The 15,498-nt window shown below is 40.7% G+C and overlaps 1 protein-coding gene across 3 annotated transcripts in view; it reads left to right on the forward strand.

Annotated features, from left to right (window-relative positions):
• The first annotated feature begins 6,853 nt into the window (after positions 1-6,853).
• The window catches only part of LOC102908374 (zinc finger protein 120-like), a 73,752-nt gene continuing 65,107 nt past the window's right edge, over positions 6,854-15,498 (forward strand). For all 3 annotated transcript variants that reach the window (XM_042262894.2, XM_076553243.1, XM_016008149.3), the window contains exon 1: positions 6,854-6,952. In XM_042262894.2, the coding sequence (XP_042118828.1) occupies positions 6,950-6,952 (3 nt within the window). In that variant the 5' untranslated portion in view covers positions 6,854-6,949. The remainder of the gene's footprint in view (positions 6,953-15,498) is intronic.

Here is a 15,498-nt window from a genome sequence, read left to right on the forward strand (position 1 = left end):
GTCTCTCTGCAGCTATTGTACTTTTCTCATTAGCACTGAGAAAATTCAAAGTTAATAGAGTATTATGTAATCTATTTATAGGGGTTTTTGTTATTCCTTTCTGTTTCTTTAGCATATCTTGGTGTCTTGCAGGCTTGTATTTGGGCAGTACAAGATGCTCTGTTTACAGCACTGCTGTATCACAAGGCAGCTTTACCTTCATTTTTCCTTCTGAATTTATAGAGAACATATCTGCAAAAACCTGATTACTGTTCCTATAGGTTTGTCACCTTCTTTCTAAATGAAAACCTCCTGCAAAGTGACAGCTTTGATCATCCACAGGTATTGGATGTTTTCATTTTCTTTTCTGCAATCAGGCATGATAATTTATGCTGAACAAGCAAAGAGGCAGTGTGGTTATGCATGTGACTGAGTACTAGAGTCTGTGACTTCCCTAGCTTCAGGTATAATACCAATATCCGGTATAATTTCCCACTTTTTGGGTGGATTTTAAGTCTACTTAGACAGTTCCTGCATCTATGGCTCAAGGAACATTGTGGAAGAGGGGAGCAAAAATGTGGTAAAAGCCAGAAAACCAGGAAGTCTAGTCGGAAACAGTCTCTCCTGGCATTGGCTGCATAAACAAGACCAGACAATGGCAAGATCAATGGATGTGTTAACATGGAAGGAAAGAATTTCATAAGGTCCGCCCATAGACAAAGAACTGCAGGCAACTAATGCCTGCTGGAAGAAGAAGAATTTACCTCTCCCAGAGCCTTCTTATTGGTAGTCCAGTGCAGAGCAGAGTGGTCAGCTCTGAAACCATTTACACAACTGGTCAGCTTTGAAACCATTTGCAGAATAACTGACTCATCAGGCTGAGTCATATACACACAGACACGCACATGCACACACACACACACACACACACACACACACACACACACACACAGGCTCAGATCAGGCACCAAGAGTATCAGAAAAATATGTCTCTATTGTTAGAACATTCACTCATTGATTTGGAAGAATTTTTCAGATGATGGGCAATTCTGTATTTTTTTTTTTAAGTAAATAAGGCTTTTAAAACCAGAACAGCGCACACAAGGAGCTTGAAATGGCTGGTTACTATTAAAGCTGTTTTGGTGCCCTCAGTGGGACAATGAAAAACTGAAGGGAATTAGGAAACAATGAAAATTAAATATGAAGGGCAGAGGAACATTTTGATTGATAACAGTGCTTGAGTAAGATAATGAGATGCTTAACAAAAGAATTAATGGAATTACAAAGTTTCCAAGAAGGTATCAACTGAGGAGATCTGTTATGCCTGTGGATAAAAAATGTATGTAGTGTGCATTACAAAGTTTTGAGTACCTAATTCACTTGAGTCCAGAAGCCTGATCTGGAGGGATAGGAGCCTGTTCTAGAAGGAAAGAATCTTGGTCTAGACTGCAGCAGTTCTTAACCTGTGGGTTATGATCCCTTTGGGGTCAAAAGACCCTTTCACAGGGGTCTCATACCAGATATTTATATCATGATTCATAACAGTATCTGAATTACAATTATGAAGTAGCAATAAAAATAATTTTATGGTTGGAGGTCACCACATCATGAGGAATTGTACTAAAAGGTCACCACATTAGGAAGGTTGAGAACCACTGCTTTAGAGGGATAGGTAGAGCCTTCAAATTAAGAGGGTCATCAAATTAAGCTTTTCTGTGTTCCACATGTAATAGTCTCCCATGAGGGGATTTAGTAAATTCCATCTCAGTTTGTACTAAATTTGTGTTTTCTCGTATTCCTTAAAAATATTATTTGTGGCTATTCCTGTAGGTTTTTCCACAGAAGCTAATCATTCAATAATTACCAGTTCAGCATTTACTTCTCAAACAGACTCAAATGAGTAGTGTTGGTAACATCTGTCAACTCACTAGGAGTCAAGGAAAACCATGTGGAATATTTCAGTTGGCTATAGATGTTCATCTCATTGGTTCCAATGTCTAAAACTACTGTTTTAACTCAAAGTGCATAGCTTTTAAATATCCTGTTCTTTTTCTCCATTTCTGCAAATGTGATTTAATTCAGTAATTATCCCTCATGACTTGGCTAACAAATGTGCCCAATGGATATTTGTAGGAAGACAAGGCCTAAGAGGCCAAGAGAGGAGCCAATCTGGAGTCTGCCTGAGGGCCTGGCAACAGGAGCTGTCAGAGGTCCTGATCATGCCTAGCCAATGAGAGGATCAGGACACAGCCTGGGTGCTGGGAGGAGAGTAGTTAAGGCTCTCCCCATTGCTGAATAAAGGAGTCTGCTGTTTGCCTTTTACCTGATTCCCAGTGTCTGTGCTGTGCACCTTCTCACCCCCTCCCCAAGGGAGCCGGTAGGATCCAGCAGCAGAAACTAACTTAGGTTACATCCTCAGTTGTAGTGGAAAGTTTCTCTGATCCCACCTGGCCCCACAGCCCCTCAGCTGCTTATAAAATAATCATTCAAAGGCTCAATATTATTTACGTATTTATTTATTATATCTTAAATAAATCCATTTCTATTAATCTATGTTTTGCCATGTGTTCTGTGGCTTTACCAGTCTGCTGGCATGTTGTTCCTTGGGCGGCAGGCTGGCATCTCTCCAGATTCTGTCTTTATCTTTCCTGTCTCTCTCCTTGGATTTCCTGCCTGCCTCTAAGCTGCCTTGCCACAGGCCAAACCAGCTTATTTATTAACCAATGGGAACAACATATATTCACAGCCTACAGAAAGACATCCCACAGCACTCAGTTCATTGAAAAGATGTAAAGAAATTGTACTGTAATCACATTTTTAATCTTTATTTTTTTAAAAAATATGTAAGTTCCGCCGGGCGGTGGTGGCGCACGCCTTTAATCCCAGCACTCGGGAGGCAGAGCCAGGTGGATCTCTGTGAGTTCGAGGCTAGCCTGGGCTACCAAGTGAGTCCCAGGAAAGGCGCAAAGCTACACAAAGAAACCCTGTCTCGAAAAACCAAAAAAAAAAAAAAAAAAAAAAAAAATATGTAAGTTCCAAATATTGCAATAAGTATTTATTAATGAATCTATTTTCTATGGCTATATAATTACTAGATGCTTTATTGCATGTGGTTGTGCTATAATTATAGCTACATCTCAATAGTCCTAAACCCATGGCAGTGTGAAGCACAAAGATCTCAGAAACAACTACTCAGTCAGTATGATGGACACAGCAGATCAACAGCAAACAGACAAATAGGTAAGTACATGCAGATGGCAGGTTGCCTTAGTTGGCCCCTGGAGACAAACAATCCATTGGTTCTGCAACAATAGGCCTTTGACACTGAAAACCTACCATGTAAGGAGTCTTATGCAAAGTAGGCAGCATCAAAGAGATGGTCAGCTGTCTTCTCAAAGGAGAACAGTATCAACATACCCTCCATCTTTGGCCTTGCCCAACCTGGTTATACCCAAGACTACATCTTGTGTCAGATGCTTAGAAGGGTTTCAAGCCACTTTCCATAGTGCCAAACCAAAGCATCAGATATCTCAATACCAGAAACAACAAATTCAGCCAAGTCGCTAGTCAGATTACCACTAAAGACAACTGGTTATCAGGCAGCCTCATAGCCCATGATTCAGTGGGCCTATCAAGGACATGGAGCCTTTCAATTGTACCCAGGTGCTGTGCCACAAATAATTAGGAATTTTAAAGGGAGGGGAGCATCTCTTTTACTATGTCCAGGCAACTAAAACTAGAGAAAAAAAATTCGATACCTCCAGCCAAGGAAATCTTGTGGCAAATATTCACAAGACTAGTTCTTATGATTTCATAGAATGACTGGATGATGGAAAACAACTCAGGAATGTAAACAGTGTAAAATTTCCCCCACTTCCAGTTCTTTTCAAATACAAATAAATACAAAGAAAATTGTTGGGAAGCTCCCTCTTGTATAGAAACTGTCATGCTTCTAATAATAAGCAAATCATATAGAAGGAAATATTTATTAGAATTTATTTTAAAATATTTAATATTCATTATTCTTTAAACATTACATAATGAGTTCCAGGCTAGCTGGAGCTTTCTAATAAGATCCTGTCTCAAAAAACAAAGCAAAATTATATTCAACTATGTGTGTGTGTGTGTTCTTGTGTGTGTGTTATTGAGACATGTCTTTGATGTTTTTCTGTTGGCTTAGTAGCTGCACATGCATCTACTGATATTGTAATTCTTGTTTGTGGCCCCACAGTCCAGCAGTCAACTGCCTCTCCTGCCACCCAGGCCTTGGCCTGGAGGGATTTCTGGTCCCAAGGCCCCCAGCTTACTCAGACCTTCATAACTTGCCAAGGCTTTCCATTTCATTTGTTTTGTATTTCTGGAGCCACCCAGTCATCATCATCTTCATATATCTACGATTTTCTTTACTAAGGCCACTTCCATATTTACATGTTCTTTTATGTCCTGCTTCCTTTTTCTAATGCTATGAGACACAGGAACATTAACAAATATATTAATGTTCTGTTGTGTGAGTTTACTCCCTATTCGAGGGGTACAAAGCAATGTGTATCTCATCCTTATAAGTCCCAATGCCAATGCAAAGTGCAATTTTACCAAAGTCCACCATGGAAAACCAATGAGTTTATTGATCTTACTTACTGAACATGATTGAGGGGATACAGGAGTTTGGATGCTGTGGTGGTTTGAATCAAAATGGCCCCCATAGTCTCACAGGGAGTGGCACTATTAGGAGGTGTGGCCTTATTGGAGTAGTAGTGTCCTTGTTAGAGAAAGTGTGTCCCAGACACTTTCTGCTGCCTGCTGATCTGGATGTAGATCTCTCAGCTCTTTCTATAGCTCCATGTCTGCCTGCATGCCACCATGCTTCTCTCCATGATGATAATGGACTAAAACCTCTGAAATTATAAGCCAACGCAAATGAAATGTTTTCCTTTATAAGAGTTGTCATAAGTCCTGACGTCTCTTCACAGCAATAAAAACTCTAAGACGGATACCCAAAAGCAGTCACACAGGAATGTCTACACCCAGTATGTACAATGACTTTCTCATAGCTGCATATGTGGAGCTCACCTTCCCTCTACTATTCCACTGCCCGTGTACCCCAGCATTACATTACATTTCTCAGTGTGTATAAGTGGTAAGCCTGATAGCACTCAAGGTAAATTCTCACTTTTAAGGTAACTTTCTCATAGATGCAGATGCAAAATCTACCCCCTTGCAAGTCTTTCCCAGGATATGTTCCTCTATTCCTCCACAAAACCACAAGGTCACATGTCATTAGGGTCAAATTGCTTACAGTTGTCTGGGAAAGAAGCTGTATGTTCAGAAGGAGGGGATCCCTCCTGTGACGGAATGCCAACAGTCGGCAAACCTGGTGGTGGCCATCCTTTGTAAGCAGGCACAGCTGATCATAGGAAGGTGCTAATTGTTTGTCTTAAGATAGTGCTGAGCAACAACAGTTAAATAAAAGAAAGCTGAATAGAAGCTGTGTATAAGATAATGTAATAAATTAATATTTCCTAGGTATAATCTGTTAAACTAAACCTTTGAGAAAACACAAGACAGTCTTCATAGAATACATGGCATCACTACTATAACCATGCTTTTGGTTTTTAATGGGTGCAAGTAGACAATACAAAGAAACAGCAAATAACTAACAAAACATTATCAAATTGATAAATTGATTTGTATGCATCCAGTACAACACAATTAAGAAATCCCTCTTAAAACTATCATGCTCCCCCTTACTATAGAGAGACCTTTACACAGAGGGTCTCTCTATCCTTTCTATGGATGAAGATCCTATTAGCAGTTTTTGCCATAGACATGTGCCCAATAACAATATACATAAAAGGTGAACAAACATTTACATCCTAGAATCCTAATCCCTAACAGGCCTGGTTAACATACTACTTATCTTTGAGGTATTTAAGAGGCACCCCCCCACACACCTTAGCTAAATTCTTTGTGTACTTACTATCTCCTAAACATTGGTAAATCCTTTATATCACCAATTCCACTCTTCTGTATTACAGCTTAGTAGTGGAGTGCTACTCAGTACATGAGATGCCATTTATAACCTCCACGAAATTAACTCCAAACGGATCTTTTTGTTTTGTTTTTTGAGGCAAGGTTTTTCTGTGTAGCTTTGGAGCCTGTGCTGGAATTTACTCTGTAGACCAGGCTGGCCTTGAATTCACAGAGATTCACCTTTCTCTGCCTCCTGAGTGCTGGGATTAAAGGCATGTACAACCACCGCCAGTCTTCCGAATGGATCTTACACCTAAATGTCAAATTGAAAGTGCAGAACTTCTATAAGAAGCTAGGCCTCTCTGAATTTGGCAACCTGCCTAGGCCTTGGGAGGTTTCTCTAAGGCCGTGATGTTTAGAAAAAGAAATAGAACTCCTTCTCTAAAACCAGGAATATGCTTGGGAGAGCTGGTAAAGGTCTGTGGCCAGGGCTTTTGGGGAGGGTTGGCTTCAGATGCTGCTCTTTCTGCACATGGGCTGTGGTTATCAGTCCCAGGGCCACTGTGAACTTTGTTTATAATGTTCTTGAGATACCCCGTGCTCCTCTTGTGCAGCATTGTCTGACTAGCCTCCTTCTGAATTTGTATACTTCCTTTTAAAACTGAAAGCCGCAATTAACAAGAAACTTGCTGTTTAATTTGGCACAAATCTCTAGCCAATATGAGATAGGTCTGTGCTTTGGGTGGAAGCTATGGCTGGGAACCACTGTGCTGTGTCCTTCAGCTCACCCAGTCTCCAAGGGAACGACGCCTGTCATTCGGCCTCACTAGCCAATCAGGATGCCCAGTAGACCTGCCAGTCAAGTGGGCGGGTTCTTCCCGTTTCCAGACTTTTGGCTCAGCCCCTCTGCCGAGGAAGTAGGAAGTTGGCGCAAGTGTTCCGCAGTGGCTGCGCTGCGGGGAGTTGTGGGGAGAGCGAGGGCAAGTCTGACAGCCCCACCATGGTGAGCGAGGGGCTGCTGTCCCCAGACGGGGAGGAGGGACCAGCCATAGTGTGCGATCGGTCGTTGTCCCCAGACTGGGAGGAGAAGCCGGCTGAGCCAGGGAGCCAGTGTGCTTGGTCCTACCCCGAAGCTGGGTGTGAGCCAGCGGCCAGACGCAGAGTTCGGCATGGTTCTGCCTGGTCCTGCCTGGTCTGCCTGGTCCTTGTGACTCCCTAGGCCCGAGTGGCAGCCTCTGAATAACTTCACTCCGCGGCCTGAGTCTGTGCAGAACATTGGGAGTGGGACTGTGCTTAAAAACAGCCTGTTGTTGACATCACTGTGAAATGTAGTGCTTGTATTGTCTCTATGAAAGGCAGATTTGCCAAACTCGGAGAGTCTCTAGTAGCTCTCGGAAATTCTGCACTGTTAACATTTAGGTTTGTGAGCTGTCTGAAGTTAATTTTATGGAGCTTGTAAATGGTGTCTCCTGTGTAGAGTCACACTCCATTGCTAAACTGTAATGTAGAAGAGTAGAATTGATGGGACAAGGATTTACCAATTCTTAGGAGACATTAAGTCATATAAAGTAGAATTTAGGTAAGGAAGGGCTGCCTTCCAAATACACCAAAGATGCTAACCATGCCTATTAGATTAGTATGGTTAGATGTGTATGTTTGTTCCCCAGCATTAACCAGCTATAAATCTACATTCCTATAACAATGTTTAAGACAGGGTCTCTAATTTGCTATCAGATGCCCATAGTCTTTCAGGGCTTCTCCTGTGTGTTTTCTATTTTGCCTTAAAGTCATTGGATTATTGTCATGCACTGTTGCAACTGGCTTTACAATTCCTAAAACTTGGCTTATTGCTATTTGAGATGCCACTAAAAAAGGAATGTTGTCTCTGTGTAGGCAGTCTACACAACAAGTTTTATTAACTTTGTGTAATGGTTAATATTGTCAACTTGACAAGATCTATAATAAGCTAAGAGACACTCGTTCAGGCACACCTTGAGGGCTCATCTAGATCATGTTATTCCCTGGGGTGTGCTATGAGAGATTAGCTTGCTAAATTCGTTGAGATGAGAAGACTCATCTACCAGAAGTGATAGAACCATTCCATTCCATGGTGTTGGTACTGGATTATGTAATAAGGACCAAGATTTATCACTATTAGGTTCCTGGCTGTAGATACAGTGTGATCAATCACCATAACCTGCCACCGTAGCTACTTTCTATAAAGCTTCTTTCACCGTGGCAACTTTCTGTAGGGCTGCATCTACATTTTTTTGGTTTTGTTTTGTTTTTCAAGACAGGGTTTCTCTGTGTAGTTTTGGTGCCTCTTCTGGATCTCACTCTGTAGACCAGGCTGGCCTTGAACTCACAGAGATCTGCCTAACTCTTCCTCCCAAGGGCTGAGATCAAAGGTGTGTACCACCACTGCCAGGCTATAAAGCTTCTTTTCATTCATTTTAAAATTGTATTTTTTTGAGTGTCCACATGTTCATGCAGTGACAGTAAAGTTGAATAAGACAGCACCCAAGCCAAGTGTGGTGTTACAACCCTGTGATCACAGAACTTAGTAGGCAGAGGAGTGAATTTAAGGGTTTTAATTTCATTCAGGGACTGAGTATGCAACGGGGTATGGAGGAAGATCTGCAGGAATAGGTGAGACTGTGTGATGGGGCTCAGACAAATGTCCCTCAGTGACTTCTCCTAGACTCTAGAGCAAGCCTGTGGGCTGCTGGACAACCCCACCTTCTAGGCTTCAAGGTGTCTTCTTCTTCCATGAGGCCTGTGAACCCCAAGATCTAAGTATTGTGAGGTGTGAGTCCCAATTGTCTTCAAAGCTCACATTTCTGCAGTGGCAAGAACTCACGATGTGTTGGGGTCAGGGGTGGGGAGGAGACTATAACGGGCTGCTGATTGGGTGAGGCTAACATCATTTTGCCTCTTCCTTGCCCATATCCTAGTGTCCTTGTCACTTGACTGAAGGTAAGTCAAGCTGGTTTGAGGCACAAACAGTAATTACAAGGCTGGGAACAGGAGCAGTTTATCAGGCACCACCCAGTACGCCATCTCCAAGAGATCATGACTAGATGGCCCAGACAGTAGCGTCTCCAGGGTGCTGATTCTGGGACTCAGAGACCTGCCAGCAGCTCCAGTGCCCTGGGGCCACTCAGGTGCTCTCCTGTCTCCTTTTGTCCTTTCCCATCTCCTTCAGGTCTCCTGTCTACTGGGTCTCCTCTTCTACTCCTCTTTCATCTCCTAAAATTCAGTAAGGTGTCAGGTAAAAAGTGGAATCAGTAGGCAGTAGGAGGAAGAAATAAGAGACTACCCTTGTTTACTGTCTGGCTAGAACCCAGACTGGTGTGGAACTGGCTGGGCCTCAGTGTCTTAGCTGACCATTTTACCCTATAACATCCTCCACACTTCATGAGTTTGAACCCTGGATCTCAAGCTAGCAGTGATACTTTGCAGTTTTGCAACTGTTAGGAAATACAGCCTTCTTTGAGAAATGGATTACTGTGGAGTACTCAAGTTTTATACCCAATGGAAATTTCTATTTGCTCTCTGATTCCTGACCTTGGACTCCCAGTACTGTTCCCAAATCTTTCGCTCCCTATTGGAGTATTTCTCCTTGGAACTACAAGCTACAATATACCTTTCCTCCCTCATATCACATATTGTTAGTTATTTTGTTGCTGCAAAGAGGAAAATAATTCAAACAACTCTCATGTTCTACTGTAGGACAGAAGTATATTTTTGTGTCACTAATTTTTGAATCTAAGTGTCAGGACACATAGACAAACCTCATATAGTCAGCCAAGTCAGTGCCAGGTACCAGCTTATACCCAACTATTTATCTTTTTGGTTCCCATGGAATTGTTCTTACAGGCAGTTGTGAGCTGTCATGTGAGTGCTAGGAATGGAGTGTGGGACTGCAGGAAGAGCACCCAGTGCTGTTAACCACTGTGCAATTTGCCTAGCCCCTCTATTCTGCTTTCAGTAGGATGAAGTAGACTACTATATACAGGAGATTGGAACTAGCAGGACCATGGGGGCATCCTATGAGAAAGGTGAAGGTATTCTAGTGAGCTGGCCTAAAAGAGAGGCTATGTGTGCTGCAGCTGACAGAGTTGAAGGAGTGGGAATAACTAAACCATTTGGAGTCCAGGCAATTTCATCATGATCTCAAGATGCTGGACAAGGTGCTATAAGATTTGATATTTGCCCTGCTGGATTTTGGTCTGTTCATCTTGTTATGCTCTGATTCTTTCCACTGGAATAGGAATGTTCATGCTGGAAATGTAATGGTATCATTTAAGGATATAGTAGAATGTGGTCTGATAAAAAGTAGTTGTTGCTATCTAAGAGTTGAAGAAGTATGAGGTAGTTAAATGAGTATGACACCCATAGACTCATATGTTCTAATATTGTTCCCCAATATGTGGAATGGTTTGGGAAGGAATAGAGCTATGGCTTTTCCAAAGGAGGTGTGTCACAGGGTTGGGCTTTGAGGCCCAGTATGCACTCTACCTCCTGCTTGAGGTTCAGATGTGAACTCTAAGCTTTTCTTTCTGCCATGTGTTTACTGGGCCTTTATAAACTCAAACCCAGTGCCACTTTTAAGCCCAATTAAATGCTTTATTTTATAAATTGCCTTGGACATGGTGTATTTCATCACAGCAATAGAGTAGTAACTATACAGAAGTTTTCTATGGAAAATCAGAATACAGAAAAGTCACCCCTTCCAATTATTGAAACCAGGGAGGAGTTTGTTCTAACTTTAGCTCTAGAGCAGTTAGCATCTGTTCCAAGCCTTTGAACATATGAGTGATCCCAAGATTTACATGTTTAGACTTCTATGAAGAAGCAACCGTGTTAAGAACACTCCTTTATTTCTAACCAGACCAATATCAAATTACTTAAAAACTCTGTCTTCTATAAAAGATGGTCCAAAGTTTGGACTATCTATCTATCTATCTATCTATCTATCTATCTATCTATCTATCTATCTATCTATCTATCATCTATCTCATCTATCTATCTATCTATCTATCTATCTATCTATCTATCTATCTATCTATCTATCATCTTAGTATTTATTAAACACTCGAATTATATTATACTTAGGGAACAAAGGTCAACTAAGATTCCAAACTAGACCTAGCCTTAAACAAAGAAAACAAATCAAAATTATATATACCTTTTAAACATTTTTAGGTGTTTATGAGATGGGTCTTACTTTGGAAGTGACTATGTCAACCAGCATGGTCTCAAATTTATGAATAGCAGCCTATTTTTGCTCCCATTGCTGATATTAATGGCATGTGCTAGCATGTTTGGCAATATTTATTTTTTGAAAATGATTGTGTGGGCACCAGTTGCAGACACCTGAGATGATTTTAAGAGGTACTATATTGTCTCAATTCTTCAGTGCTCATTTTCCTGTATGTTACTTGGTTTTGTTCTTTTCCTCTGTGTGTGTGTGTGTGTGTGTGTGTGTGTGTGTGTGTGTGTGTGTGTGTTGACTATGTAGCACATGCTTTAAAACTCACAGTGATCTTCCTGCTCTTGTGAATTTCTCTCCAGCTCCTGCTAGTCCCGGAGCAGATGGTTACATTATTTAAACTGCTTGGCCATTAGCTCAGGCCTATCATTGTCTAGCTCCTATTCTTATATTCAGCCCATTTCTATTAATCTTTACTTTGCCACATGGCTCATGGCTTACCTGTACTTTACATCTTCCTTGTCCTGGCGGTCTCCCTTTCCTTCCCCCTTCCTCAATTTTCCCCTCTCTTTGTCCCGCCTATACCACCACAAACAGCTTGGAAAAGAAGTTTTATAGTGCAAGTTGTCTTGTTATTTTTTATTTGTTTGTTCATTTTACAAATTCAGTTTTAGTTGTTATTTTTTGTGTATGGGTATTTTCTTTTACTTGTGTCTTTATACCCCATTCATGCATGGTGGCCAAGGTGGCCAGGAAATGGTGTTTGAACCCCTGGAACTGGAGTTACAGATAGTAGTGAGCTTCCATATGTAATTTGGGTGCTCTAGAAAAATCTTCAGTGCTTATAACTGCTAAGGTATTTTCTACCCCAAGTTTTCTGCTCATCATAATGTTTCCTATCAAAAACAGCCCAGTTGGTGGGTCAAACACCTATTGCTCATCAAAAAGTGGAATTTTCCATATGATAGAATTAGCCTCAGGCAAGGATGAGCTCCTTAATTGAGTATTGAATAGAATGTGGTCGGCCCTAAAACCACACACATACAACCAACAAAAATGGACTCAGAAATTTTTTTAAGGTTTATTTATTTATTATGTATACAGCATTCTGCCTCCATGTATCCTTGCATGCCAGAAGAGGGCACCAGATCTCATGGATGGCTATGAGTCACCATGTGGGTGCTGGGAATTGAACTCAGGACCTCTGGAAGAGCAGCCAGTGCTCTTAACTTCTGAGCCATCTCTTCAGCCCCAACTCAGAAGTTTGTATTCATGTATTTCAGCATATGTATTCATACATACTTAACAAGGAAGAAGTTGAAAGGGAAGTATATAAGAAGGAATGGATTGAGAAAAACAAAGGGGAAAAGTGGTATAATGCCTTTTTATTATAAATGTATAGAAATAGCTGGGTGGTGGTGGCACACTTCTTTAATCCCAGCACTCAGGTTGCAGAGGCAGGAAGATCTCTGTGAATTTGAGGCCAGCCTGGTCTACAGAGCAAGTTCCAGGATAGGCTCCAAAAAGTTAACAGAGAAACCCTATCTCGAAAAAACAAAAAAAGTATAGAAATGAAGTTTGAAAAAGAGCTAGAGAGATTACTCAGCTATTAAGAGCACTAGGTGTTGTTATAGAGGAATCAGATTCCATTCCTAGAACACACATGGTAGTGAACCATTTGCTGTAATTCCAGACCCAGGCATCTCCTGCCACCTCCTGGCTTCTGTAGGTAATGTGCAAAGATGTATACAGGCAAAATACCAATATAACTAAAATTAAAATAAAGGTTTAAAAAAAAAAAAGAAAAGAATGGAATTCTCTACAGTAATGTCACAGCCCTGAGACAGACAGCAGCAAGATCTAGTTAAAATGAACTTTTGGTCCTGCATGGAAGCTGCTGTGGCCTCCTGTGAGCCAGCCTGCTCAGAGTCAAAAGCAGCCTTGTTCTGACAATAGCTCAGCAGAGCTATCCAAATATGAGGGGCAAACACAATGCTGATAGATGACTTTTCCTTGATGTTTTCTACATTTGTGTTCCCTGTCCTTTGTTTTTTTGAGAATCATAGCACTGATACAGCTATCTTTCGATCAAACACCATTATTGACATGTAGTATAGGGTCCAAAGCAATCACTTTCACAGTGTCATTTACTTGATTTTCAGCTAAGACCACGTGGTACACGATGAACATGCCAGAGGCATTTCTTTCCATCATTTTTATAATGTATATGTGTTCCTGCATGACTTTGAGGTAAGAATGCCTCTCAGTGTATCTGCTTATCATTGTGACCACATTCAGAAGTGGACTTATTAACTGAACATGCTTAGTAATAGGCAGAATTCTACAGTAACATGTCCAGACACCCTATGTAAAATCCCCATGCTTCCCTTGTTTAGGAAAAGCATTGCTTTGGAAATGACTCCTGTGTTCTTCTTGCCTCCTGCAGGTAAGGAATATTTCCCAGTTCTTCTGTCTGTGCTTCTGTGGTGACTATTCTTGGAAGTCAAACGGATTTCTCTGGAATTAACTAAACCTGAAGAACTGGATACACTTGTGAGGGATTTTTTTTCTTAATTGAAGTTTTGCAGCTTTTGAAGTGGGAATCTTTTGAGGTGATAAAATCCACTTTTAATATGTGCCATATCTTTTTTTGTTGCCAGCCAACATATATAAAGAATATTGAAAAAGGAAGCTTTTTTTTTCCTTTCCTTAGTCCAAGGCCACTGTGGGTTTAGTAATGTTCTTGAGATACTCTATATTACTCTTGTGAAGCATTGTTTGATTAGCCTCTTCCTGAGTTTGCCCCATGGTATGATAGTTTCTGATGACTTCATAGATCTCTTCCATTTTGTTCCATTTACCCCCTGGAAGTAGTATATATGATGCTATTCTTCTTTTTTAAATATTTTTATTTTATAATTAATTTAATTTTACATATCAGCCACAGATTCCCCTGTCCTCCGTCCTCCCAATGCTATTCTTCTTAAGAGGCTTACTTGGCATGAGACATAGCTTGTGCAAGACCTTCCCAACCCAGCTTTAATCTCTTCTACCTTCTACTTTTACTATCTTTCTGATGTTCTGGGACCTCCACTTCAGGACCCTGTCACTAAAGAATGACCTGATGATTCTGGTCACTGATATACTTAAGAAACAATTCTGGGAATATCTTTGCTATAGAAATCTCCTGTCTGCCTAAGTGGCTAGACCTGTAGTCTCCTATTCCTATTTAAATTATTCAAAGTGTAACCTAGAGCCTGAACCTAAAAGAAAATAAAAAATAAAAAATAAAAAAAAAAACAACTTAAAAATGACAGTGGATGTGGAATGCAAAATATGTTCTAGGCTAGCTCTTCTTGGATCATTAGCCAGAGGTGAATGCATGCTGTCATTAAAGAAATGTTTCTTTATTAATCTCTTAAGTGTATAGAGTTATTTCTCCCTGGGAAGGCATATTAATTCTAGAACAGCTGTACTTCGAGCCTTTTAGAAAATTGTTTATGAGTAAGCTTTCTTATGTTGACTCCAGTGTCCATGATCCCAGTCTTTTGTTCTCTGGGGCAATAACTTGCTCTCCTCTATATTACAACTCTTAAATTCTTAAAAAAAGGACTGTACCTCCTCAGATTTTTCAAATTGCCCACTTGAGTCATGTAGTCAACTGTTCTTTGCACTCACAGAAAAAGGATTTGTATGTAGAATATGGTTTCTGCCTTCAGACCAGAATATGGGGAATAGTTTATTGTGTACACCATAGGAGGAAATGTTAGGAAATGAGCTGCTGGGGTCACTAATATGGAAAAGGACCTGATTGTGGCAGGAAAGTGATTTTGTAATTTTCCAGCATGTATTAATTCATGCTTTGTGAATGAAGACAGACTATATTATAGGTTGTAGCTGAAAGTTTTTCCATGTCCTGTGCGATCCACAGCACTCAGACCCAAGTAAACACACAGAGGCTTATATTAAAACTGCTCAGCCATTAGCTCAGGCCTACCACTGACTAGCTCTTACACTTAAACTCAGCCCATTTCTGTTAATCTATATGTCACCACGTGTTCTGTGGCTTTACCTCTATGCCATTACATGCTGTTCCCTGGAGGGCAGGCTGGTGTCTCCTGACTCAGCCTTCCTCTTCCCAGAATTCTTCTTATCTGTTTATCCCACCTATACTTCCTGCCTGGCTATTGGTCAATCAGCATTTTATTAAACCAGTGTACAAAAGCATTATCCCACAGCATTTCCCCTTTTCTGTTTAATTAAAAAGGAAAGTTTTAACTTTAACATAGTAAAATTATATCTAACAAAACAGTTATCAAGCAAGAATTACAGTT

This window comes from Peromyscus maniculatus, chromosome 17 (assembly GCF_049852395.1).
Source record: "Peromyscus maniculatus bairdii isolate BWxNUB_F1_BW_parent chromosome 17, HU_Pman_BW_mat_3.1, whole genome shotgun sequence".
Classification (NCBI taxonomy): Eukaryota; Metazoa; Chordata; class Mammalia; order Rodentia; family Cricetidae; genus Peromyscus; species Peromyscus maniculatus.